This window comes from Ictidomys tridecemlineatus, unplaced genomic scaffold, assembly GCF_052094955.1.
Source record: "Ictidomys tridecemlineatus isolate mIctTri1 unplaced genomic scaffold, mIctTri1.hap1 Scaffold_598, whole genome shotgun sequence".
Classification (NCBI taxonomy): domain Eukaryota; kingdom Metazoa; phylum Chordata; class Mammalia; order Rodentia; family Sciuridae; genus Ictidomys; species Ictidomys tridecemlineatus.
Genome location: NW_027524070.1, coordinates 47,264 through 74,841, shown reverse-complemented (window position 1 = coordinate 74,841; position 27,578 = coordinate 47,264). Strand labels below are relative to the sequence as shown.

General features: G+C 34.4%; 2 protein-coding genes across 6 annotated transcripts in view; one reads left to right on the top strand and one right to left on the bottom strand.

The window, feature by feature from the left end:
* Positions 1-2,010, top strand: part of LOC144374153 (transport and Golgi organization protein 1 homolog) — a 131,503-nt gene extending 129,493 nt beyond the window's left edge. For 4 of the 5 annotated variants that reach the window (XM_078037074.1, XM_078037075.1, XM_078037072.1 and 1 more), the window contains 2 exons: positions 3-165; positions 1,183-2,010. In XM_078037074.1, the coding sequence (XP_077893200.1) occupies positions 3-165; positions 1,183-1,466 (447 nt within the window). In that variant the 3' untranslated portion in view covers positions 1,467-2,010. The remainder of the gene's footprint in view (positions 1-2; positions 166-1,182) is intronic. The other variant, XM_078037077.1, reaches the window with a different exon arrangement.
* Positions 2,011-6,845: 4,835 nt separating this feature from the next.
* Positions 6,846-24,379, bottom strand: LOC144374155 (axin interactor, dorsalization-associated protein-like). The gene is made up of 4 exons (XM_078037078.1): positions 24,291-24,379; positions 23,918-24,024; positions 8,857-8,979; positions 6,846-7,106 (listed from the first exon to the last, which is right to left on the bottom strand). The coding sequence occupies exons 1-4, from the start codon at positions 24,377-24,379 to the stop codon at positions 6,976-6,978; spliced, it is 450 nt and encodes a 149-aa protein (XP_077893204.1). The 3' UTR covers positions 6,846-6,975.
* Between the last annotated feature and the right edge of the window lie 3,199 nt (positions 24,380-27,578).

Below are 27,578 nucleotides of genomic sequence, written 5' to 3'. Positions count from 1 at the left end.
AGGTTCATATGGCTATGAATGGGCCCCCTCCTTTCTCAGGGGTACCCTTCATGGACCCCCCCATGGGACCCCCAATGGGATGGCCTCCACCACCTCCCATTCGGTATGGACTGCCACTTCAGCTCGGTGGGCCTTTTGGGCCTCAGCCAATTCCTCCACCTTTTGGTATGATGATCTGAATAGTAGTGATTGACTTATAAATCACATTCATCTTCCACTTCTATTGCTTGCTAAAACAGTTGGTTGCTATCTCAGGTCTTAACAATGAAAGGATAAAGCTGAGTACATTTTAACTTTTCCTCCAGTTTTCTGGCACATATGGGACACTACATAATCTTATACTGAGATAGGCAATAGCTATCTCTCATAGACAAGGATAAGGGGCTATATACAGAAAAGCCAGAAATATTACTTCTGCAGATGTTTGTTGAAAATCTGTTGATATGCACTGCAATAGATGGAAAGGTGGATGAGATGCATGCCATAACTTAAAATTTTGTCACAGATATGAAAATCCTACAACATAAAGTTTGTAATCACCCATAATGGAAGCATAAGCAGTAGGTTATAGAATATAGAAAAGGAAAAGTCAAACCCTCCTTACCTTGAGAAAAGTCAGAGGGAAGTGTTAAAGAGGAGGATTTAACAGTGATCTAATAAATGTTGCTGATTTAATTAGGTGGCTGTGGAAGGCCTTTTCCTGGAGGGCCTGCACCTTGATTCTGATGGCATGTGTAAAGTCCATGCTGAAATACTTCATGAATTTTTAATGGATAGAGTAATAAATAGTGGGATTTCCTTTTATCAAAATTTCTTTGATGTAGTAAAGTTCTTATTTCATAATCTATCATCTTTTCATGGTAATATAGTACTTCCAAATATAAATGGAGCTCTTGTGAGATAGAAATAATTCTGCAATTATATAGTAGGAAAAGAAAAACGACAAGCCTGGAGCTAGGTAGAGCCATATTTAAATCCTTAATATGTTGCTTCATGGCTGGTTGGCCAAAGTCTATAACCTAAACTTGTTCCATTTCAGTTTGCCTCATCTGGCAAGTCAGGATGTTCACCAGTTGATGTTCTAGGCTTGAGAGAAATTAAAGACTATAATATCAACATACTTGAAATCACCCTAGTTCAGAAATTTCTGGGTATTTACATAACTTCCTTTTTATTTTCCAGGTCCTGGTATTCATCCACCAATAGGCTTCAGAGAATATGCACCAGGTGTTTCACCTGGAAAACGGGATTTGCCTTTTGACCCTTGTGATTTTTTTCCAGAACCTGCACCAGCACCATTTAGAACTTTAGGCTCATTTGGACCAAGAGAGTACTTCATTTCTGGTGCCCCATTACCACCTCCAACTCATGGTCCCCAAGACTATGGGCCACCACCTGCTGCAAAAGACTTAATGCATTCAGGCTTTAAAGATGAAGCTCCACCTACACCTGATTCTCAGGTGTGAGGGATGTTCACAGGCCTTAAAACAGGGCCTGTAAATTTAACCTCTGACACTTAGTCAGAAAATGGACTATGAACTATTCATCGAGTTAAAGGATTATTGGCTTCAAAATATAAAAGTTTATTTTAAAAGATTTATGTTTTTAGAATAAAGCTGCCTTGGCGCAGTATACATTTTGAGCCAAAATATTTTCCCCCTAAATATCCCCACTTAAGCTAGAGTATTCTTCCAATTTTAAAATGTGCAATAAGGAATATCTTTGTTTTAGTTAATGTAGCATATACAATTGCTAAATGATTTAGAATGTCATAATTATGGACATTTCTTGTGGAAATGCTTTAAGAACATGTATTTCCATTATCCTATTTTTAGTGTATTGCAGTTGATAACAGAGAAATGGTGTTTTATAAGCTTGATTTTTTTCTCTTTCAATATCTGGTCGCAGAGACTGTTACGCTAAAAATGTTTACTCAAAGATCATAAACTTCATTTTCCTTCTTGCTGAAGTTCTTTGTTGTAATAGTTCATAAAAAATTGTTTATTAATATTTCCCAAGTGTCTGTTGATTCATTGGATCGTCATGAGACTTTGTGCCATTGGGGAAGCATGTAAACTCACTCTCAGAACTGAAGATGGTGACTTGGCAGCATATTCCCTGTTGCTCACTGTTAAGGAGGCTGGACCTTGGTCAACTGTGGACTTCTATAGAGGATTTCTTTTACTTGTGAGAAGTCTTGTGGCTCTATTTTTGTAGCACATTCCTGTACTTTTTTCTAACCACTGTCTATGTGAGAATGGTTTTCTGAGAATGAGTTTACATTAGTAGCAAGAGTTGTTTGACCTGAAGTTCTACTGCTTTTGCCATTATTGCATTATAACAGTAAAATATAAGGTGGTATGTTGTGTCTATAAAATAAGGAAATTTCTTTTTAAAAATGTACACAACACACTCTTCTCTTTCCCATACCTTGCCACTGATTTTCAAGGAATATGATAAAAAAAATTAGAAAAGTATAATCCTCTAAGAATGAATGAAACTCATAAACTTATAATGTCTATAATCAGCAAATATGGGCTGAATTAAATTCTTTTTTTGATAGATACTCAAATATATTTTATTTAAAAATCAATTAAAGCAAATCCTGAATCTGTAACTACTGTCTTTAAAACAATGTTTCTAAGAACTAGCTCTCCAGAACTGTAATATTAATTACGGCAATTTTAACAGTACATTTTAAGAGGTTTAAGATTTAAATAAAATTATAAAAGCCTAGTACTTTTTTTTACTGCTAGACCATATTCTTCCATTCTTTTAAATTCTAGAAAGTAATAGGATTGTTAAAACCTAGAACATAACATATCATTGTTCTTTTTATGTCCCCTAAGTATTCTCAAAATAGGGGCAAAAGCTTCAGTGTGAAACAAAATCTCTAAACTACTGAAGATAACTCAGAATAAAAAGAATTTGAGTCCTTTAGGAAGAATTCAATCTACATAACCTCCATTTAATATTAGAAGCAGCAGCTGTGTGTGTAAGAGGAAAACCATATAATAGCTTATGCCATTTTTAACCATGTAAAATAAAATTTAAGTCACAAACACCAATTTTGAATGTATCTTTAAACCTCTACAGGACACAAGGCAATGCTGAAGTTACTAAAACTTCTAATTTTAAAATAGCATTTAAATAAAGGTGATGTCAGCTAGGAAGATAGATTTTCAAGGAAAGGCAGATTTATTATTTTATTCAAAGCAACAGTAGTTTTCCCTCTAAAGCCTTTTTTGTATTTATTCTATTAGTAAGTTATAATGCATTCTACGTAGTTTATCTGAGCAGTTCTGAACCCACCCATAGTTGCCTCTCCTTACATCCATCTGGTTGATTGTACCACTTCTGTAGCAAAGCCCAAGGTATCTGCCCATATACAGGTTGTGTGGAGAATACTGTCCCCTGATTCAATTATACTTTTGTATCTCAAAAGTTTTAGAAGTCCTCTCCAGCAAATTGTGTTTCAGTTTAGTTACTAAAATCATTTAATTTGTGAAGCAGTAGTGTTTCAACCTGAAAATATTACTGCTATAGTTGTAATTATTGTCCAGTGACTCATCCCCTCCCACACTAGAAAGTAAATTTAAACAACTAATTTGTGAGATACAGATTGCTTTGTGTTAACTGCTTCAAGATAAAATCACCTTTTTTTGGGGGGGTTGGTCAATCAGGTCTGAATTAAAGCTAAGCTGACGACAATGTTCAATTTAAGTTTGTTTAATGCTGATGAAAGACATTCATATAAAGCATCCTCTTTTTTTTCCATATAACCCCATTCTTTGGTGGCAGCTGGGGTTGTGGCTCAGTGGTAGAGTACTTGCCTAGCACAGGCAAGGCCTTGGGTTTAATCCTCAGCACCACATAAATAAATCGAGGTTAAAAAAAAGCATTCTTATGTGAAGGATGCTAAATATTTCTTCATATAAATTATCACTTTGAGGGGCTGGGGTTGCATGTGAGGCACTGGGTTTGATCCTCAGCACCACATATAAATATAAAGGTACTGTGTCCATCTACAACCAAAAAAAGTTTGTTTTTTTTAAATTATCACTTTGATATACATATTTTATAGTATGAGAAAACAGAAAGAACAATGTATCAGTTTTGCTACATTTTAATAGTAGATTTTAAGGAAGCAACATCAAACATCAGTAACATCAAACAAAAAGGTACTGAGCACTCCACAGGGTACAGAGTAGAGTGCTGCCAAGCACCTTGGAAAGTTTACATGACATGGAGAAGATGAGGCCCTTCTCTTGAGAAGTTTACAGTCTGGAAATTTTGACTACTCAGAGTTTCGGTTGAGTGAACATTTTATTAAGGCAAATTCTTCATTTCCTAGAACTACTGTATACTGAACTATTTTTGCACTTGTGAAATTAACCCAATCCAGATGAAAGAAAAGACTAAATTTGGTTGAGAATTCTTTCAGGCTCATATAGTTTTATTAACATTCATCTAGTAAACAAAACTGACCTAACAGACAACTGAAAAATTAAAGACTAGATCTCTTGAAGTGCAAGGGCTAAAATAACTGTTATTCGTTTTAAAAAGCAAATTGATGGTATGATTAGGGTTTACACTAGTTTAAAAATAGGTCAAGTATTGCATTCCCTTCATGCATTGTTCATTTAAAATAGTGAATATTAAAATACATGGGTTCTACATGTAACCCACAAAAAAGCTCCTCACAAATCTTTATTTTCTGTGTATCAAATATCCACCTTGTGTACTATGACAGTTTTATATATGTCTCATCAAGTTAAAAGTAATGTAAATAGTGAAATTATAATAGGCTAATAACCTGCATATTTTCATATGAATGTCAATATATCTAAATAGGAAATAAATGGCAGTCGTATCTACCTATATTAAAAAAATAGAATATCTTTCCAAATTTTGCATACTCATCACTTTATAAAGACAAGGTATGCAGGTTTTAAGGTTTCACAATCAGTTGTCAGAAAAACAGCAGTTGTTCCTGCAGTATCTCATTAGCATCTGACTCAATTATTTTTAGATGACATGATTTAGACGACGTAAACCCACTCAAAAATTTGTAATTATTCTGAGAGAGATAGTTTTAATGTTAACCCTAGAATCATTTAATGTTAACCGTAGAAACAATAGCAATGTGATATAGAACAACTAATCAACATGACTAAAAATATGCTCACTTTCAGAAAAACAATCTGGTCATCTGGAAAAAAATCACACCTACAATCTGGGGAACACTCCCATATAAGATATTGATCTGATCAAGGCACACTATTTCTAAGTAGAACTATCAGATGAGGGTGAATTTAGGCCAGCTCTAAGGAACAGCCTAAAAGACAGACCATAACTGATCCAATTTCCTTTCAAAGCAATCTAATACTATCCTACCCACTTCAATTCAAAAGTTTGAAGTTAATTCAAATCAAAAGACCATATTGGAGCAAAAGTGAGCAAATGTGTAAACTCTAGCACATTCTTATTGCTGTATTAAGTTTGAAGATGAGCATACCTACCACAGCAATATTGTTCCAGGAAGCAGGGTAGGAACAGTGGTAAATTAGGAAACAGACTATTAATTGCACAATTAATAGAAAAGTAAAAACAAGTTTCAAAATCTACAATAAATCTGTATCTAAAGGAGTCATAACAATGAGGTGCTGGACTTTAGTTCTGTGGTACAGCTTTGCAATGGACTCACTGGCCTATAGATATGGTTCACTTCCTGCCTCCTGAAGGATGAATATGCTACACAGAGCTATGATGGTTTCTACTGAGTGGTAAAATTCACAGAAATTCCACATTACTCATGTCAGAATCATTCCTTGTGCAAAGTTTGATGTAGATGAAGATAAAGTGGTTTCTTGGTCAATAATTGCAATTTCTTTTAAAGTCAGTGGGTTTCTTGTATCTGTAACCACAATAGATTTAAAATACTTTGATGATTGATCTACTCCAATGTTACATTCTCGATAAGAGGGACTAAGAAGAAACATGAACTAGTAACCATTAGAACAGTATGAATCCTATATGTATATCACTTACAGTTCTATTACAGTTGGCCCAGGTTTAATCTCATCCATCTCCATGAAAGCAAAACACTTGATGCTGGTAAACCTTTTTTAGGCTTGTAGTGTTTGAAATCAAAGAAGATAGCTGCACCTAAGGAATTAAAACAAACAACATAAGCCAGAGACCACACATTTCTTATGTGTCACCAGAAGCCTATGATTTTACAAAGTAACATGTGTCAAACAGTCTGATGACACAACTGTTGATAACTCACTGTGGCTGTCACTCCAAGCTCTGGTACTAGCATGTCTGAGTGACATTTCTCCATATCATTTAATTCTACAAAGTACAACAAAAATGTATAGCAAGAATGTAAGTTATGTACACAGGTAGAATCATAAACTACCAAAGAATATAAAATATTAAATACCACAAGAAAAACAGAAGTTACTTAAGTATCAGCAGTACCTATAGAAATGGTTTCAATAAGCACCTGTATTAGATAGAATAGAAATTTAAGAGTTCCTTTAAAAAAAATTCTACCTTATATCATTTCTCTCCCTCCTGAAACCACGCCCAGATTGTCCTTTCCATATTCTTACAAACTAACTGCCAGTTATAGTATCTTTTTACCCAATGCATCTTATTGAAAGAAAAAAAAATAATTCTTTAACTGTTAGAAAGTAATCATTAGGTTCCTAAAAGGACTTAAGGTAATTATTAGGGAACCTGCTTCCTTAACTCTGTATTATGAGAAAAACTTCCCTATCAAATAATATTTAACCACATTTATTACACAACTAGATAATGCAACTGCTAATTCTCATATTTAAAAAAAATTTTTGATTTGACTTTAAGTCAATATTCATAACTATGTGACATAAGATCTTGTGTTAAGTATACTATGAACACAAACCCAGATAAGTACTGTGTCCTTAAGAAGTCAGTAACTGATAATTACAAACCTTTGGTTAATTTTTCAATATGCTTCTGGAGCTCAATGTCCACATTAAAATGAACATATGTATCTTCTTTTCTTGAAGCCACAGGAGTATCTTGCACAGGAGTTAAATCTATGTCATTCAGATCTGGAGAAACAATTAAGTTTCTGCTTATGAGCATTCACATATACAGACGGAAAATATAGAAACTGCAAAGGTTACAGTTCCTAAAGAGGCATGGAAAGAGCTGAGAGGAGATTCTCAGGCTAAGAGATTCCTATTTGGTGTGAGCAAGTATGTGAGAGTTGTTAAAGTTCATGGGGTATGTGGAGATAAATGAATATAGACTGGATAGGAGACCTCATGAAGGGGACAAGGAAGCCTTTACATGGCCCAAGTGGACAAAACTTGATCTTCATAGTGAAGTGGTAGGAAGCCTTTACATGGCCAAGTGGACAAAACTTGATCTTCATAGTGAAGTGGTAAAAAGAACAAACATGTTTTTTTTTTTCATAGGGAATATCCCACTATATATTTCTATGCCAAAAAAATCTGGAGTATATAATTTGCCACAATGGAGCTCTGCCACCAATTTCTAACTTTGATCAAGTATATGACTTATTTAGAAAAGCCTTTAAACCTAACCTTATCATAATTTCCCTGTTAAGAACCAAAAATGGATGAGAACAGCCAACAAAAACCCTTTGGTTAATGAATAATTTTTCATATATATTATCTAAATTCTGGTTATACTGTTTACAACATACCCTGAATTTACAACAACCAGATGGCACGTTATATATAGTTTTAATTTTCCGGGTTTAAAAATCTCAGTTTAGTCAAATTCAACATGGACTCATTTAATAACTCCTCAGTGTTTATGTGTTATTCATTTATGTGTCTCAAAAAGCTCAAAAAACAATTTAGTACATTTAATAATTAAAAAAATATTTACATAAAAATATTTCAGTATAACATATGCAAAGGTAATTTAACATTTACAACATCATTAAATATTTTTGTGTTTTAAGTATACTTTCTCAATGAGTATGCAGTTTTATAAATGGCCTATCAAACAATGTAAATATTTTCCGGTACACTATATATTTGATAACTGGTAACCTCGGAATTTAAAAGTGTACCAGTATTAGTGCTGTGGATTATGTTCTTTAAATAAATGTTTTTCTTTGTGGTCATATTTTTCTTTTAATTAGCACTAATGAACCCATGGATCTGACTTTATTTCTGCAATTGATAAAAGTTCCTCCATTTAATTTCAGCACCGATCTGTTCCTTTGGTGCAAAACTACAGATTAAAATAAGCCGTTTGTACTAACTATAGTTATTTCTGTAAAATGGTATAATTTATTCCTTAATCACATCATCATCCCACGGGATTGCTTTCAGGGCATGGATGTTATGGTTGCACCCTACTTCCCTGTCCCCTGATTTTCATCTGCCTCTGTAGGATTCACCTAAGTAGATACCTCAGTAGCACAGGAAGAAGAAGGGGCTGAAGCAGGAGAGATGGGAAAATAGGAAATGGGGCTTTGTGGAGAGAAATGAATATAGACTGGATAGGAGAAGGTGAGGGGTGCTATTGTTAATCTATATCCTGAAGACTGTAGCTGCTGTTAAGGACAATGTGTATGTTTAGTCTGCACATTAGATGGAATCTGAAGAGCAAAAATCTATACAAACTCAAAAGCAAAAGTGAGTGTATAAGTAGGAAATATTTTTTGTAAGTCTTTCGAACTATGTTCTGTTATGATCTCTTCTAGGATTTTGCCTCATTATAGAATGCATTAAAGTAAGTTGTCACATATACAAGACCATCCCCTGTCAAAAACTTTGTCCCATATGAGAAAAAACATAATGCAATTTGCCAGTTATTTACCCTTTATACTAACTGTAATATAGGGATCGATGCACTGTCCAGTGTCTTTCAGACCAATTTTCTCAATCCTGATAGTGAGTAATGTCATTCCCGGTTCTGATGGCAACCTTGGTAATAAAGTACCTGGCAACAGAGAAACCTCAGTAAAAGTTAGCTCCACCAACAATTCAGAGTAAATACTTTGACAAACAGAAGATATAGCCTACCTCTTAGGAACTAGCTAGGCATTATGTATTTTTATTTCCGAAATTCATGAACATCTGATGTTATACTTTTTTAGAAAAATATTTAATTTTACACATAATATATCTGCATTTCCCAACCATAAATCACCTTTAAGCAGAAATAATCATTTCTATAATAATAGTATATAGTATGTATAATAAAAGTATGTTAAAAAGATTACTTGAGGAAGCCCAATTATACATAATTGTATAATATGCTCACATAATATTTATATTCCATATGTACTTCTATATTATACTCAGCATCTTAATATGAAGTGGTAGAACAAAGACGAGAAAAGCTTTTAAAATACTTGTTATACTGTTCTAAAGTCTGAGACATTTAATATCAGAGTTGATCAATACATTCTTCTCTTTAGTTACTCCTAATAAAGAAAATAATTTACAATTTGATATTTATGTTTTAATTTAACTATATAGTCTAACTTCTATTCTTCATTCTATTTTGTATGAGTTATTCTCTCAGAAATTAGTACTATAGAGACTGCCATATAAAATGGCCATTTGTATAACTGAACATTTTCCCCAAAACCAACTAAAATTTTTAAAACTAAAAACCTACCCAGAACAACATGACAACATTCACCCACCAAGGACATATGAAGGAAGAAATCAACTGTTCAGTATGTTCCCTTTTTTGAAACTAGCAATAGAGAACAGATGCAAATAAGCTGATTTTAATCAAGTATGTATACAGAACCTCAAAATACACTTAACAAAAGATTTTGGTTGATGTTTTTCAAGTTTCTATTCAACAATGTGTTATGCTACTTTTAATGATGAGTTATTTGAAATACATGAAGCAATAAACACACTACATTTGAAAATACACATTTGATTGATGGCAAATGTGGCTTGAGAAAATTTTGGGAGGTGATGGGAATGTTCTCAACTTGTATAGTGATGACAGATGCAAAACTCTATAGAGGTGTCAAAAATCGATGAATTTTATACTTACAGAAGGGAAATGTTATGAAATGCAAATTATACCTCAACAGTGCTGTTAAAAATGTATTACTTTCTAATTTAAACAAATATGAAGACAATACAGACAAATGCAATAATGGGAAGGCCTGGAGGCTGCAGTCCACTGTTGCATTAACAAACCTAAATGGGCTCAGGCTGATATCATTAAATATATACATAATACCTTTTATGCATCTTCTTTGATTGACAAATGAGGGTACTTTTAGAAGAGGGGCTTGTACCTGGACATCTGGGATGAACTTCAGAGAGTTAAAAAACACCTCTGAAATTTTATGAAAAATGTGAATATGTATACATTTATATTTATATACATATATATTCACATGTATGTATATCATATATGAATTTTTCTGCAGAAAAGTTCATTCTATTATGTAGTACATGGCTGTATAAATATGCTACAGTTTATGTACACATTCTTGTGTTGATAGACATTTGAATTACTTCAAGTGTTTGGATATAGTTAACAAGGCTATAATAAATACTCTTCTGAACATCTTCTGGTTCCCATAAGCACCCATTTCTGAAACAGAGGAATCACTAAGTCACCTGGCATGTTACCTCCATACCTACTATGTAATGACAATCCATTTCCCAAGGTGGTTGTGCCAATTTTTATTCCTAGCCCAAGTGCAGTAGTGTTCCCATTGCTCCACATCCTCACTAGGTACTGTTTTCTCAGATTCTTCATGTTAGCCAATTTTGGTATAAAGAAATCAATCATTTGAATTTGCATTCCTCTGAAGATTAATAAGGTTGAGCACCTTTTAGAATAAATCAAATATATGATTTCCTCTTTTCTGAAGTGTGTTCAATTATTTTGCTCGATTTTTTATTGAGATATCTATCTTATTGAGCTGTAGGAGGTCTCTATTATTTTGCTGGACAAATGTTTTACAAATAGCTTCTTAGTACTTTTCCTTTATAAAGACTTTTTGTTGAAGTAGAGCATATACATTTTAAAATGTACAAATTGTTAGTACAGTTTGCTGAACTTCCACAAAGTTAATACACCTGTATAACTAGTATCAGATCTAGGAAAGATATGATCAGCCTCCTGGGAGTGTCCTTCCCCCCACCATATCCAATTCACTCTTCCAAAAGATAGCAACCATTGCTAACTTCTAACACCAAGTATTAGTTTTGAATGTTAAGAATGACTTTTCTCTGCCATGGTGTCTTCTGATTATGATAAATACTTACTGCTAGTAATATCAAATTTCTTAATATCTTCCTTTACTATCAGTGCTTTTTATGTCATATTTAAGACAACTTACCCCACTCCAAAATCATAAAGGTATTATCTTGAAAGCATTTTATTGTTTTGCCATTCACACTTAATTCCATATGTCACACAGAATTATTGACTACAGTGTATAGTAGGGGCTTTAATTTCATTCAATTTCACATAAATACTCAATTGTCTCAGCACTACTCATTAAAAAGACTGACATTTTCCACCACTGATCTGCAGTCCCACTTCAATCATAAATCATGTGGCAATCACTTTCTGAGTTTTCTATTCTGTCTTACCGGACTGTTTATCCTCTTACCACTAATACAGTATCTTCATTCTATAGCTGCAATAAAAATTCAGATGAGTTTCAGAAAGAGTCTATCTTTATAAACTGCTTCTTCTAATTTATGAACTAGTATATATCTTTACATTTTAAAAATCATTACAATTATTTAATAGAATTTTATTTGACCTAAAAGCCTTCAGAAATAAAGACCTAGAGATCCAGGGAAAACTCCTGTTTTTATGTTTATGTTCCATGAAGAATGGATGGCCATGTAGAAATGACTGGAAAAGGGGGTGTGAGCTAATGGTAAAAGGCTGCCAGGGTCCCAGCAAGCCCTGTCTGGTCATCTTCTTGGCCTTCTTTCCTTCTGGACCTAAGGCAGGTCCTGTCTGGAATGAGGGTTTTTAAGAGAGGGGGGAAGGGAGGGTAGGGGGACAGGAAGGGAATAGCAGGGAAGGAAGGAAAGAGAGAGGGAGAGAGAGAGAGAGAGAGAGAGAGAGAGAGCACTTTCTAGGTTTTATGACTGGCTTTGGGAGAGAAGGGTGAACGGACAGGAGGGCAGGAGGAGAGCAAAGGCTTTGCTGCTGAGCTTGCTTTTGAGATTCCAATCTCCTTCAGTTAGAAGTTCTCAGCAGGCCAAACCCCACCCTTTGGGTTATCATATTCTGATCTGACCCTGCCCAACTTCCCCCTCTCCCTCCCTCCTCCTCCTTTTCTCCTTTTAAGAAGGGAATGTGTAGATCTTTCCATCTTTTAAGATCTTCTTTGATTTCTCTCTTTAGGGTTCTGTAGTTTTATTGTATAGATCTTTGACTTCTTTAATTGATTCTCAAGTATCATTTTTTTGAGGTTATTGTGAATGGAGTAGTTTTCCTCATTTCCTTCTCAGAGGCTTTGTCACTGATATACAGAAATGCCTTTGATTTATGGGTGTTGATTTATATCCTGCTCCTTTGCTGAATTCATTTACTATTTCTGGAAAGATCTACCTTGCTCTTGGATAGGCAGAATTAATATTATCAAAATGACCAAACTACCAAAAGCACTATATAGATTTAATGCAATTCCAATCAAAATCTCAATGGCATTCCTCATAGAAATAGAAAAGGCAATAATGAAATTCATCTGGAAAAATAAGAGACCAAGAATTGCTAAAGAAATCCTTAGCAGGAAGAGTGAAGCAGGGAGTATCACTATATGAGACCTTAAACTCTACTACAGAGCAATAGTAACAAAAACAGCTTGGTTTTGGCACTAAAACAGACTGGTAGACCAATGGTACAGAATAGAGGACACAGAGACTAACCCACAAAATTACAATCATCTTATTTTAGACAAAGGTGCCAAAAACATGCACTGGAGAAAAGATAGCATTTTCAACAAATGGTGCTGGGAAAACTGGAAATCCATATGCAACAAAATGGAATTAAACTCATAAATCTCACCATGCACAAAACTTAACTCAAAATGGATCAAGGACCTAGGAATTAAGCCAGAGACTCTTCGTCTAACAGAAGAAAAAAGTAGGCCCTAATCTTCATCATGTGGGTTAGGCCCCAACTTCCTTAATAAGACTCCTATGGCACAAGAATTAAAACCAGGAATCAATAAATGGGATGGATTCAAACTAAAAAGTTTTTTTTCTCAGCAAAAGAAAACAATCCGTGAGGTGAACAGAGAGCCTACATCTGGGAGAAAATTTTTACCCCTCACACATCAGATAGAGCACTAATCTCTAGGGTATATAAAGAACTCAAAAAGCTAAGCACTGAAAAAACAAGTAACCCAATCAAAAAATGGGCCATGGACTTGAACAAACACTTCTCAGAAGAGGATATACAATCAATCAACAAATATATGAAAAAAATTTCAACATCTCTAGCAATCAGAGAAATGCAAATCAAAACTAAGATACAACTCCAGTCAGAATGGCAGCTATTATGAAGACAAACAACAATAAGTATTGGAGAGGATGTGGGGAAAAAGGTACACTCATACATTGCTGGTGGGACTACAAATTGGTGCAGCCAATCTGGAAAGCAGTATGGAGATTCCTTGGAAATCTGGGAATGGAACCACCATTTGACCAAGCTATTCCTCTCCTTGGACTATACCCAAAGGACTTAAAAACAACATACTACAGGGACACAGCCACATCAATGTTTATAGCAGCACAATTCACAATAGCTAAACTGTGGAGCCAACCTACATGCCCTTCAGTGGATGAATGGATTTTTAAAAATGTGGCATATATACACTATGAACGTTTTTTAAAGAGAATAAAATTATGGCATTTGCAGGTAAATGGATGGCATTGGAGAAGATAACGCTAAGTGAAGTTAGTCAATCCCCAAAAAACAAATGCCAAATGTTTTCTCTGATATAAGGAGGCTGACTCATAATAGGGTAGGGAAGAGGAACATGGGATGAATAGATGGATTTTAGATAGGGAAGAGGGGAGTGAGGGAAAGGGAGGAGGCAGGGGATTAGCCTCCTAATGAATGTGGAATGAATGTGATGGACATCATTATCCAAAGTACATGTCTGAAGACACATATTGGATGTCAACCTACTTTATATACAAACAGAAATATGAAAAATTGTGGTATATATGTGTAATAAGAATTGTAATGCAAAAAAAACAAGTATATGTATAACGTGAATTGGCATGAACATACTTTATACAAAGATAAAAAAAGTGCTCTATATGTGTAATAAGAATTGTAATACACTCCATTGTCGTGTATTTAAAAAAAATAAAATCAATAAAAGAAAAAGAAGGGAATGGGGAGTGGGTAGGGAAAAACTGTGGAATGAAACCAAATTAACTTTTCAATGCACATATGTGAATATACTATAATGAAACTCATCATTTTGAATATCTATAACATACTAATTTTAAAAAATGTAAATAAATAGATCAGTAAAGTAGATGAAAGGGAACAGTGGGAGGGAGGATGGGGAGGGTGAAGGGACTTAATTGGAGCAAATTATATCCCATGCATTTATAATTAGTCCAAATGAATCTAATGTCAAGAATAACTATTATGAACAAATGAAAAAAAGAATAATGACTTCACTGTTTTTATAAAATGCATTCTCATAAACAATTCAATTGAGAGAAATGAAAAAAGTAAAAGAGAATGTACAATTCAACATCTCACCAACCATAACAATTATTAAGTCACTCTTCCATCTTTTTCCCTAATTTCAAGATTGCTCCAGTTTCCTTTTCCTTTTGATATTCTTTTATTTCTTTCAATAAAGGTTTATTTTCTACATAAAATTCTTATATTTCTTTTGTTGAATTTATAATAAGGTCCTTGATATTATTTAATACTACTATAAATATTATAATAGTTCATTTTCTAAGCAATTATTACTTGTTTGAGATAAAATTGATTTGTCTGTACAGATTTTCTATCCAGGAACCACATTATCTTATTAATGAGTTATGAATAGGTTTTTTGCATATATTCTCTATATATTCATAAATGTGCAAATAAAGAACATCCCCCCTTTTATATTTCATTTTCTTGTCCTAGTGCAGTAGCTAGAGCTTCCAAAACAATGCTGATGAAAAGAAATAATAGACACTCTTGTTTTGTTCAAATTCATCATTAAACGATTTTGGGCTGTAAATGTCATGTAGCCATGTTTTATCAGGTTAAGGATGTTTTTCTGTTCTTTGACAAGAATTGTTTAAAATCAAGGCTGTATTTCAAACTTAACTGAAAACTTTTTCTGCATTGTTGACAACTTTATGAAATCTTTCCCCTTAATCTGCTAATGTGAACTACCTTGATAAATTCTGCTAACAATAATTTGAAAAATCACTCATTAGTTCATGGAGATTTTCTGAATTATTTTCTACAGCATCCTATGTTTATTCAGTCAATCTTCATATGGCAGTTACTTTATTTCTAACTTTTTATCATTATAAAAAACACCTAAACAGAGAATCTTGTGTATATGCAAATGTTTCCTCCTCTTTTTCCTGTATTTTGGGGGTGCATCTTCAAAGTAAATTCTCAGGAATGGGATTGCTAAGGAAAAAATATGTACTTATATGTTGTTAGAGAATGCTCAATTCCCCTCCAAAGGAACCTCACCATTTTTCTGTTCCCACCAGTGATTAATAAGTACCTATTTCCCCTAAGACTCACCAACAGTAGCTTTAATTTCTGTTTTTTATTAAAAATAAAGTTGAGTATCTTTTTATGTTTAACGGATGTTTTTTAAATGTGTGTGTGTGTGTGTGTGTGTGTGTGTGTGTGTGTGCACGCTCGTGCGCTCGCTCATATTGTCTGTTCCTCTCATGTATTCTGCTTTGGTTATTACAATTAAAATTTTTCTTTATATATTAAGAATGTTGGGTTGGGATGTAGCTCAGTGGCAAAGTGTCTGCCTTGCATTTGCAAAATACTGGATTCAAACCCCAGTTCTAAAAAAGACAAAAAAAGAACCCACCCCACCCCACCCCCCAAAACCCCCAAGAATGTTACTTCTTTTATGTATTACCTCTTTACTACCTTTTTTGACATTCAAAAGATGATTGCTTTACAACTTTCAAAGTCTTTTTGATGTTAAGATTATTTTTTTCCAAGTTGATATTAAACTTGTTGTTACTTTGGGGTGAGTCAATTTTATAACCTGTCATCATCTAGGTCTTTCAGTTGAAATGGTAGGGCTGATGCTACATTCCTTACCAACAATCTTTTTGCCTGAGACTACACAGTAAGGTTTAATGTAATCATTATGCTTCGAATAATTTAATATGGAGGCAGTGATTTCAAGTCTGAATTTCTTGTTTAATTCAAGGTAGAATAGCAAACATTGTGTTCCATTATGAAGGAAGCTGAGTGTAATTAAGATCATAGATTACATAGAAAGGTGCCTATTTAAGGTGTTTCAGAATGGTCTATGATGTGCTCTCTCTCTCTGCATGGTCAACTCCTACATACTCAGTGAGTCCTAAATCTGGCTAGATTTATTGAATTCCCTCAGCCCTTCTTTTTTGCCAACCTATGACATTGGTGCACATCTCTAATCATAATCATGTGCTTTTGGCTCTGTCTTGCTGACTACACAATAAGCATCCTGAAAGGTGTGGGAACTGTTCCTTTTGTAGTATGCACAAGGAATAAACAGATCTTTGTTGAAGAAATATTTTATTGAATGAATGACTGAATTTTCAGTTCTAGAGGTTATCATGCTCTAGTAAACAAATGGCTAGAGAATCTATATCAATGAGTGAAGAAATAATAAACATAAAAGAAGATCAAATGCTAAAATAATACCATACCATCTATATGCATGTTTTTGCATCAAAGATAAAACCATGATAGTTGTAAATTGAGCCAATGCATTAAAAGGAAGATTTCTAAGTGAAGAATTAACATATCCAATTACATAGTGTAATATGAGAACAAGTCAACTACATTCATAAAATTCGAAGACTAACAAGGATAAGAAAGAAATCACTACACACAATCCAGTGTAAACTGTGCTATTCCAGCTAGATCATCTGCTCTCAGATCTAGAGCAAAGATTAGAAGAAATGTTCTTCCACATGGAATTGCTATGTAAATAAGAAATAGCTAACACTTGTGAGTATTTGTGATGTGCCACATACTATCCTAATCCTCTCATCTAATCCTCACAACAATAGTTTAGTTCTATTTTTCAGAGGTGAAAAGTGAGGCATAGAAAAACAAATTATCCATAATCACACAGAAGTTTGGCTACAGAGTCCATGCTTTTAACCATCATGTGTCATTTTAACATCTTTATTTTAATTGTCCCTAAAGCCTTAAAAGGAACTGCAGGAGAACCTCCCCATCTCAAGCTTCTGCAAAGTTCCTTTTGCCATGTAAACATAACAGTCACAGGTTCCCAGGATTAGAATATAGACATTTTTGTGAGGCCACTATTTATGCCTCATACTTTTAAATATGGAAAATTCTAAATGGCTACAGCTGTCCAAACCAAGTTTTCAATAACATCCCATGGATGTTATTGAGCTGTCACTAAGAACTCCAAGTAAGGGAGTGATTAAAAAAGAGTAACATTTGAACTTTGTACACTGGGCAATGCACATTCACAGGAATGGACAGAGACTGAGCAGCCCAGATAGCAATATGATAGGTCTTTAACACTCATATAGCAGTGAGCAGCAGGACTGTGTTCATTTGGTTAATTCCACTTTCAGTTTTTACTGCAAGACAAAGGAAGCCATTGATAGCTGGTGAGCCCCAAGTTGTACTGAACACAGAAAGCATGTCTTTTTCTGACTTATCTGCCCCCAACCACCTCTTATGCACCAACCAGAGCAAGCATGCTCTCACTGGTGTCAAAAAGAGTTGGAAGGAATTACTCAATTCAGTGTGATTTTCTGCGAGAGGAAGATTCTAAGCCTAAACCTAAAGACAACTCTGATAAAGTAATGACAATGAATTAGAAGGTTTGGAACCATTTTACCACACTACTGTAATAGGGGATACCAAAAAGTCCATCTTGTTGATGGAAACTGTTTATTAACAGGTGGTACTTGGGTAAAAACTCAAGTTGTTCTATTTCATTGTGCTTCATCTGTGGAAAACAATTTGTGAAGGTAGCTATGGATCCCCCAAATGGCTGTTTGTTAAACATAGACAAGTTCCCTCAAGAATGTTTTAAAAACTGTGTAAAAGCGTCTGACCTAGCCAAGAATGTTACAGCCACTGCCACTGTGGAGAGGAAAGGGAATTGTGCAAGTAAGGCCTCGGCCTCTGCTGGTCACCCCACAGCACTGACACAGACCAAGCAATGAAGCACCACTCTACCTGCAACAGGTACAGAAAAACAATGGGAGAACATCTGAAGCCCCCCACCCCCTGCCCATAACTTCTTTGTTCCAAGAGGATGCTGAGAAAAATGAAGGTCTAAGTATCAAGTAGGATGGCCATAGAGATCATGGAGAATCAGACAATGAAAGGACCACCAGCCTGAGGATGAGTCTGGAGTGACATGGATATGAAGGTCAATGGGATCCTTAAGACCCTGTCCTCACATGCAGAAGAGGAAGTCATTCTTTTCTTTCAACTTTTTTATTTTTGCTTTTTAAAAATTTCTATTGTTTATATCTCATATCATACTATAAGGACAATTTCTAGTCCAAAATTGGAAATGGCATGACAGTCTTCATTCCAAAATAGTACATCATTTTCTAGGTCAGAACATTAAAAGAGGAAAATTACCAAAGATTATATTTTTTAAAACACTGATTTGAATTTGCTTTTTACATGATATTGTACAAATGTTTGTCACAGGCATTTACTTCAATAAGAGGTGAGTCAGTCTTCATTTTGCCTTGGTGCTTGGTAAATTAAATGTCATGAATAAGGAGTACAAAATTTGTTGTCCATACTTTTAGGACAGAGATGAACCTGATATCTAAAATGTAAACTAAGCATTATCATATGTGTGTGATTATATATTTATGTCTTCTTTGTTTTAGATTTATCATACTTGTAATTAAATTCAGATGTTTGATACTACAAATTCAAAGTCTGTCACACACATTTTTTAAGTGCACATTTCTTTGTAATTTTAAAATCCAATAAAAATGATATATATAAAATAATATTTTCTATTATTTTGGGATAATTTTAACATAATTTAAAATAATGGTATTATCAAATCATTATTTGGTCATAACATTTTGTAAATGGCACAAAACATGAAATGGGTCTTAAAAATCTAGCAAGAGAAAAATTTTGCAATTTGTACTGCACATCTGCAATTTGTACACACATACAAATTGTGTGAAAATATGAAAACACATGCACAATTTCTTTTGGTTGGTAACTGATTAGTAGTTGAGAAACTGGTCCAACCTTTCAAGATAAAGAGTAAAATCATAAGAAGTTTGTTCACTTTGAAATTATATTAAAAGTTTGATAAAAATCTTAGGGGTCATTAGCATTCAAATAATAATATTTCTAGGTCTGTGAAAAATTATACCTGATTAAAGTTGTTTGTATATAAGTTATATGAATATATTCTTGTTTTTATTTTCTTTATTGACTGGTACTAGAAATATGTATTTTTCTGTGTTCAGAAATATGTGATTTGGATAATGGCTGAATTCTTAAGTGTAACCATCATATCTGGAAAAAATAATAAATACTCTCACAAAACCTAAGATGAATCAGTGGGTATATGCTTCATACACAGATGCCATTTAGCATGCAAGGAAGAGTTACTACAGGTGTTGGGTTAAAAATTTGAGTGGCCAGAGGACTTTCAAGACAAAGCAGGCCAGATGTTGCTTAGAGCCTTGATGAAGAGCATACTCAATAGAAATTTCCTATAAACCAATTTCTGCAAAGCTCTGGAGAAAACCTTTTGACTTCAAGTGACAAGATTCATGGATTAAAAAAAACTTAGCCAGACTTAGTGGTGCATGCCTGTAATCCCAGGAACTTGGCAAGTTAAGGCAGGAGAGGCCAGCCTGGGCAACTTAGCAAAACCCTGTTTCAAAATAAAAAAAAAATAAGTCAAAGAGCTGGGGATGTAGCTATGTGGTAGAGCACCCCAGACTTCAATCCCCAGTACTACAAACAAACAAGACAAATTATAAAAAAGAAATCTTAAAATGTTTCCAAAACTGCTTGAGAGTAATAGAATATTAACAAGCCTTAAAACTATTGAAAAATAGCTAGGAGAACTTCCAGATAACATTGAATGGTATTTTCCTTTCCTTTCAATATAAGTACATGACTGGATAAGGGACTCTGGCTCTGACTGTTCGGCTCAGTCTGAGAATTTGAGACTTTGAGAGAAAGGAAGTGCACGGAGAGCCAGAGTTTAACTGCACACTTTGGTAGTATTTACTGCTTAACCCTAAATATATTCTGAAATTCTGTGAAATAAGGATGCCCTAATATTCATGGAACAGCAATGAATATTTTGTTGCAGTTTTCAACTTCCTATATGCATGAGTAAGAAAAACACTGCACTTTAGCTGAAAATGAAATCCATATTTGCTTAACTCTCAAGTTCAACTCAGAATTGAATATTTATGCAGGAAAGAAACAAGTACAGGCTTGATATTAAAGAAGTAAGATTCACTCTTCATTTTGAGTTTCAAAAAACAGTTTTTGTACATATCTAAGACTATATAAAAGATGAATAACCAATACAAATTTAGAATAATGTTGAGATTGCTAGGCTTATGTTTAGGTCACTCAGAAATGTTTTTTTAAATTTTGTCTAAAATTGTGTCATGGCTATTTGTGCATGTGGTACTAGGAAACAAATGTAGGGCTTCACACAGGTGAGGCAAGCACCCTACCACTGAGCTACATCCCTAGTTCTTTCTATTTTGAGACAAAGTCTCTCTAAGTTGCCCCCACTGGCCTCAAACTTGCAATCCTCCTGCCTCAATTTCTTAAGTAGCTAGGATTATAAGCATATAATCCTGATCAGCTATTTTTTTTTATTTGTATTACTTTGGTTTATCATTTAGAAGCTTTAATATTCAAAATGATAAATAAGTTTTCAGGTAATAAATAATAGGTTATAAATTTATATCCTCTATTTAAATGAAATCTACTGAGATTACCTTAAGAAAATTAAACTACTATTTGTACTTAAGCCAGTTAGTGTTTAAAGCAGTACACAAAAGTTACTGTTTGTCTTATGAGAATTGAAGGCTTTGAAAATGATATTAATGTCAAAGAAAGGTTTAACAATTTTTTATTCTTTTCAAGAAAGGTTGGATAAAAATTCATTTTTAATTTTAAATGGGAATAAACTACTCTTGGTCATACCATAGTCATATATTATACTTCATCTCATTAGCTTAACAGTAGTAGTGTTTAGCATGTGTGTTTGTCAAAACTCATAAAGCTGCACACTAAAAAAAGATGCCTTTTATATATGTAAGGGACACCTTAATCAATATTTTTTCAAAAGATCATAATAAGCTAGATGCTATGGCACAAGCCTGTAATCCAGGTGACTTGGGAGGCTGAGGCAGGAGGATCCCAAGTTTAAGACTAATCTCAGCAACTCAGTGAGGCCCTCAGCAACTAAGTGAAATCCTGTCTCAAAATGAAAAATAAAAAGGGCTGAGGATGTGGCTCACTGGTAAAGTACCCCTGTGTTAAATCCTCAGTACCAAAAAAAAAAAATACAACAAACTTACAATTATATAAATTACATAAAATAAAGATAATAAAAATGTTATAATTCTTAGGAGCACCCTGCCATGATAATATAGACACAACAGCCTTATCATGAATGAAATCTTGGATGTCCACAGTATAACAATTTTCCCCATTCTACAATTAAGTTAAAGGTCAAATTGTCCTTCAATGACATTTTTAATTTTATAATGACACAGGCCCTGGAAAATATGATCGAAAATCAAATATAGCCAATTGAACTATATGTACTCTTTCTTACTTTGAGGAAAATAATTCAGGGAATAGAAAGGTTTAGTGAGCTTTCTGTATCTCTGAAATAAAATACCAAAATGCTATATCAGAATACAAAAATCTAATTACTTTGGGCTTAATCTTTCATAGCAAATAGACTTAATTTACAGAGTTTCTTTTCAACTCAGCAACCTGAAACCCATAAAGACCTTAATCTGTCCATTTCATGACTTACATCATCTGCTTCAAGGATCTTGTTTGCTACAGAAGTATAGCTAGTGAACAAATAATCAAACCAGAAATTTATAGAACTGGAATCTATTTCAAGTACAGCATGTGGTTTGAAAAGGAAATAAAAAATACAGAAAAATTTTAGCAAATTTATTTACCTCATCATCTCAGCAATCTTGAAATTTCCTACAAATATGACAAGTAAAATATAGCTCTTTCTTCATAAGGACAAACAGATTGGAAATAATTACCTTGTATCAAAGAAACACTAACAATAACATTTTATAGTGACTGTAATTTTTCCAATAACCCTATGGTGTAGGACTGTTAGCACCATTTAGAAGTGATAATGAAAATACAGTAGCCACCACTACCCCAGCAAATGAAAAGTATCATGCCAAATGCTTTGTATGTGGTGCCTTAATTTTCATTGTAACCCTATGAATTAGGCATTGTCAACATCTCCTTTTATAAAGAAAAAAGTACAGTCACTCAACTACTGATTGGCAGATGTTAGACTCAAAAGCGCAGGTATCTTGTTTGTCTAAGCCTATACTGTTTATATTTCAAACGTCTTCTACCAAAGAGTATTTAAATTACTGGAATATGACTTTAATTATGAAGTTTTCTGGATGATATGTATATTATATTTAATTATACCATAAAGCATAAAAAATGCATCACAATAGTACAGTGTTATTTCCACACTTCCAAAAAATGAACTAGTTCATCAGAAGTAAAAACTGTGCACTGTATAAGAACAGAAGAAATTATAGAAGTGGAAGAGGCAAAAAATTCACTCAGGGTGCTTGACTAGGGTATTTTACAACCTTGTCAAATCTTCCACAAATAAAAAGAACTTGCTATGTATTCTTTATTTCCCTGTTAAGGGCAACTGTATAGTATCTGTTCCTCCAGGTCCAGGTTTCACAATCATGTATGATTATTTAAAGAACAGCTAGATATATAAAGAAAAGAATTAACATAGCAAACAGTTACTCTAGAAAGCCTACTTACAATGTTGGTCCATGGCTAGCATCTGGGAACCTGGATTTCAGCAGGATTCCCATCATGCCCTGTTAAGAAGATCACTGTGCCTAAACCGTCCATGCAAACAATATGGTTTGTGCTGAACACTTGCTTTCTTCCTGGAGTCTTTAGTTTTGGTTCATGCTAACCCCAATAAGTGTCTTGTGCACTGAATCTCTACAGTGTTTCCCCAATAGACAATATTTTTCATTTTACAGGTGTGAAATAATGTTGAGAGAATCAAGTACATATTTGACTCTGCTGGGAGAGGACTCTTAGAAGTTTGGTTTCCTCTGGAATTTGCCTGTGTGCTTTTACCCTTTGCTAATTTTGTTCTTGTGTTTTCTTGTTGTAATGACTCAGAATACAACTGTGAGTACAGCTATATGCTGAGTCCTGTGGGTCTTCCTAGCCAATCACTAAACCCGGGATGTTTTGAGGATCCCTGACACAAATAGTAAGATACTTTCACAATAAACCATTAGCTACTGCTATCAGAATGGCCATGATAATTTGCTTAAGATTGGCAAACCTGGAGATGTTTTACCCGCCACTAACAAGTACAAAAGTAAGTTCCAAACACCTGACCTTGAATTATATAATGTACATTTTTTGTACCCACCAGGCACTCTAGCAGGAAAAGAATCAGGAGACCCTGCTCCAGCACCACCTTCTTCTTCATCTTCTTCAAATTCCAAATGCTCTTCCTCACCAGGGGCTGAAATTCTCCTATATAAAAAAGGACAGAAAAATTAGTGAGCTACTCCACTTAATACACCAGCTAACCCTCATAGCCACTAACTTCCCAGATAAGATGCTGATTATTAGGTTAATGTTGATATAAATGTCAATGTCAATCATCTCATTGCTACCAATGGTATCAGCCATATCACCAATACCAAATTTGATAGGGAAAAAATACAGAAATATTTGAAAAACAGGCATAAAATAGATAATAAAATCAGAAGATAAAATATGGATGCTTATTTATTTACCTTAATGGGACAGGCTGAACATCAAATGGAAATTCTTTATTATATGTGAGAATATTCTTTAGGACTAGAAAAAATACATAGACCAACATTAGACTTATATCATAATCTTAGACTTATATATTAGTTAGTCTTATATGTTATATCTTAAATTGATACTTTTAATCATATTTTATAGTGTATTAACCACACATTAATATATGTATTTTAAATTCCGAGCTTCACTATCATTTCAAGACTCTGCAATTGACTACTGAATGTCATAGCAAAATAAAAATGTCCATTGTGGACTGCAGGTACCAGTATTTTCAGAGTACTGTAAGATCTCCAAGGAAAGTCTCAGAGCCCTCATAGAAAATGAACCATAAAATAGTTCTCCAATGTACAAGGTCCTAGGTGATATGAGGTACCAGTGAAAGAGAATACCTCTTCTCCTGAAGTATTTTAATTAAAAGATTGATACTGAAGATGACTAATTAAAGAGAAATAGATAATCACATCTTATTCTTTATCCTCAGTAGATTTTCCTCAATACTTATCACACTGGTAAGGTTTGTAGAAGCAAGGTTATAATTCTAATATTCCTTTTATGATGAAATTTATTGTATATGTGTAAATACATATATACATGCATATATATATATTTTTTACACGTGTGTACACACACATACACATACACACACACACACACACAGCAGACTTTCTCCTCAGGGAAGTCATCAAACAACATAATGCTATTACCTCTTGTGTCCTGGTTGATTACTTTCTGGCATGTAAGCCTACAGACAGATGTTCTACAATTCTATCTGTATCTGGAAAAGTATTTTATGAAATTTATTGTTTCATTCCCCAATTTATGGGTTCCTAGTGACTACCTGCAATTATTTCAAGGTGAATATTTAGCATTATTAATTGTGCAACCCATGGTTTTTACTCTAATTACTCAGACTTTAATTTTGGAGTCTTGCAGATTTGAGTTAAAAGGAGTATGGCATATTGGATTCCTAAATAAGGAAATTCAAAAAGAACAGGTTGTAATTACATAACTTATTCCAATAGGAGTCAATCATCCAGTGAGAAAAAAGTTGGAAACTTGTACCTAGATTCTCATTACTCACTCTTATTCTCTCTCCCTTTAGCTCTTCCTCATCCTTTATCTCTTTCTTCATCTCAATAAATGCATACCGAGTACTCACAATGTTCCAATCACTGTTTTAGGTGCTAAAGATACACATAGTTATCAAGAACTCATATCTGGACCTTAGACCTTACTAAGGAAAAGTAGACAATAAATATGCCAACAAATAAACAAGATAATGTAAGATTGATTAGTGGTATGAAGGATACAAACAGGATGCTGTGTAAAAGCAGAGAGAACTTGGTGGAGTAGCTAAGGTAGACAGGGTGCCTTTCAAAACTATACTGTAAGAAGACATTTGAGCCAAGACCTGAGATGAGAGGAATCATCCACAAGTGGCTCTAGCATAAGGGCTTCCCAGGTATTAGAGAACAGGCTGGAGCAACAACAAAGGTTCCAAGTAGGAAACAGTTTGTCTTATTCAAGGCACAGAAAGGACTGTGGGAACTTAAGTCTGACAAGCAAAGGGGAAGCAGCAGGAGATCAAAGTAGAAGGTTTAGATCAAAACCTAGCCCTTCAATTACAACAATAACTTCAACATTTACATAAATACTCTAATCTTCCCAGTTCTAAAATGAGAATGCTACTTCCTTTACAGGCTAATGAGAGAATTACAGCCTAAATAAATTTATACAAAATGGCAAGGGAAAATCTAAAATGGACATTCACTCTCTCCATGACCTTCTTGATCTAGTTGACTAGAATCCTAATATTTCTTATCTCACTAAGAAGTACTGTTTATTTTTTAATATAAGAACATCTTTTCTATACTTCTGCATGATCATTGTTACTAAACTGTTAAATGAACTCAATATTAATAAGTAATATTAATAAATATTGATCACTTACACAACAATGGAATAGATACCAAGAATGGGGAGCAGGTAACAAAAAGATCATGTCTCACTCATATCAGAAACAAAAGCACAGAAATGATCATATTGTAATAAGAGTTTAATGAAATGGGCAAAAAAATCAACCATTAAAAATGTATATAACAAAAATTTTTAAAAGTTGATCCTGTTATGGTAGCATGTGTCTGTAATTCCAGGTACCAAAAGCCTGAGTCAGGAGGACTAGGAGTTCATCTGCCTAAGCAACATAGGGAGACCCTGTCTCAAGAAGCATCATGATGGCCCCCTGGTTCTGACAAGGTTCACATGGGGCGAGGAATGGACCTGTCCCAGGTTCTTCTCCTAGATGTCTGGGGCCACAGATCCATTCAATGGTTATTTCAAATTCTCTGAATTTGTAACTGAAATGAATCATCCATGGACTTAGTGAGTCACCTGTGGAATCAGGGATACCCTAGTAGAGAGGGTCAAGTACAATCTTCTGACACTACTTTCCCCAGACCAATATGTTTAAAATAGTATCCCATCCTGGAGAACACACATTTGTCCTCTACTAAGTGTATCACTTCACCTTGAGCTCACACCTGTGGCTTTAGAAAGTGTACCCTATAATCCGCATGAACCGAAGAATCCACTGGGCAGCAAAGGGTGTGAGTGTGGGTGGGGGTACAGTAGGCCTCAATCTACAGGAACCCCTCCTAAACACCAGACCATCTGAAGCCACAGGAGCATAAAATATGCATCTGCAGAATCACTTGGGAAAGACAGCATAAGGATGGGCACCAACACTGGAGACACAGGAGATACCCTAATCTAGGGTGAGAAAACTAGGGCATAGAAATCTATGCCAGTGCCCCATTCATTGGCATGTAGTCTTCAGTTGCTCTCATGAGTACTTCATATAGAGACAGTTATAGTGTGGCCTGCAGAGGCCTGCCACCCCTTACTATCTGCCTTTATGGAGAAAGTAAACAACTTGTGCCTACTTTATACCCTTATATGATGCTGGATCCTCAAGAGTTAGATGAGGCTAGGATCCAAGGTCAGAAGTCTATAGATGCTACTACAGAAATGTATAGATGTACCATTGCTGTTAGGGGACAGACAGATGAGGAGGGTGGGAACACACGTTTAGAGAATAATTCTATGAAATGTCCCACTGTGCTGATTCCCACATGCTTTCTTCACCCCCACATGCTTTCTTTGCCAAAAACCAATTTACCTGCAGCCCTGACTAACCAAAGTGGAAAGAATATGTCTTATTCTTCAGCAAACTATTATCTACAAGGAAATTCAGG

Bases quoted from the DNA above. Each gene is read 5' to 3' on its own strand.
- LOC144374155 (XM_078037078.1), bottom strand. From the start codon at position 24,379: ATGTTGGTCTATGTATTTTTTCTAGTCCTAAAGAATATTCTCACATAT. The intron at 8,980-23,917 runs GTGGGTACAAAA...CTCTGTTGCCAG, and splicing joins TTTTCCTGCTAGAGTGCCTG to GTACTTTATTACCAAGGTTG. The intron at 7,107-8,856 runs GTAAATAACTGG...TTGTTTCTCCAG, and splicing joins TATTACAGTTAGTATAAAGG to ATCTGAATGACATAGATTTA.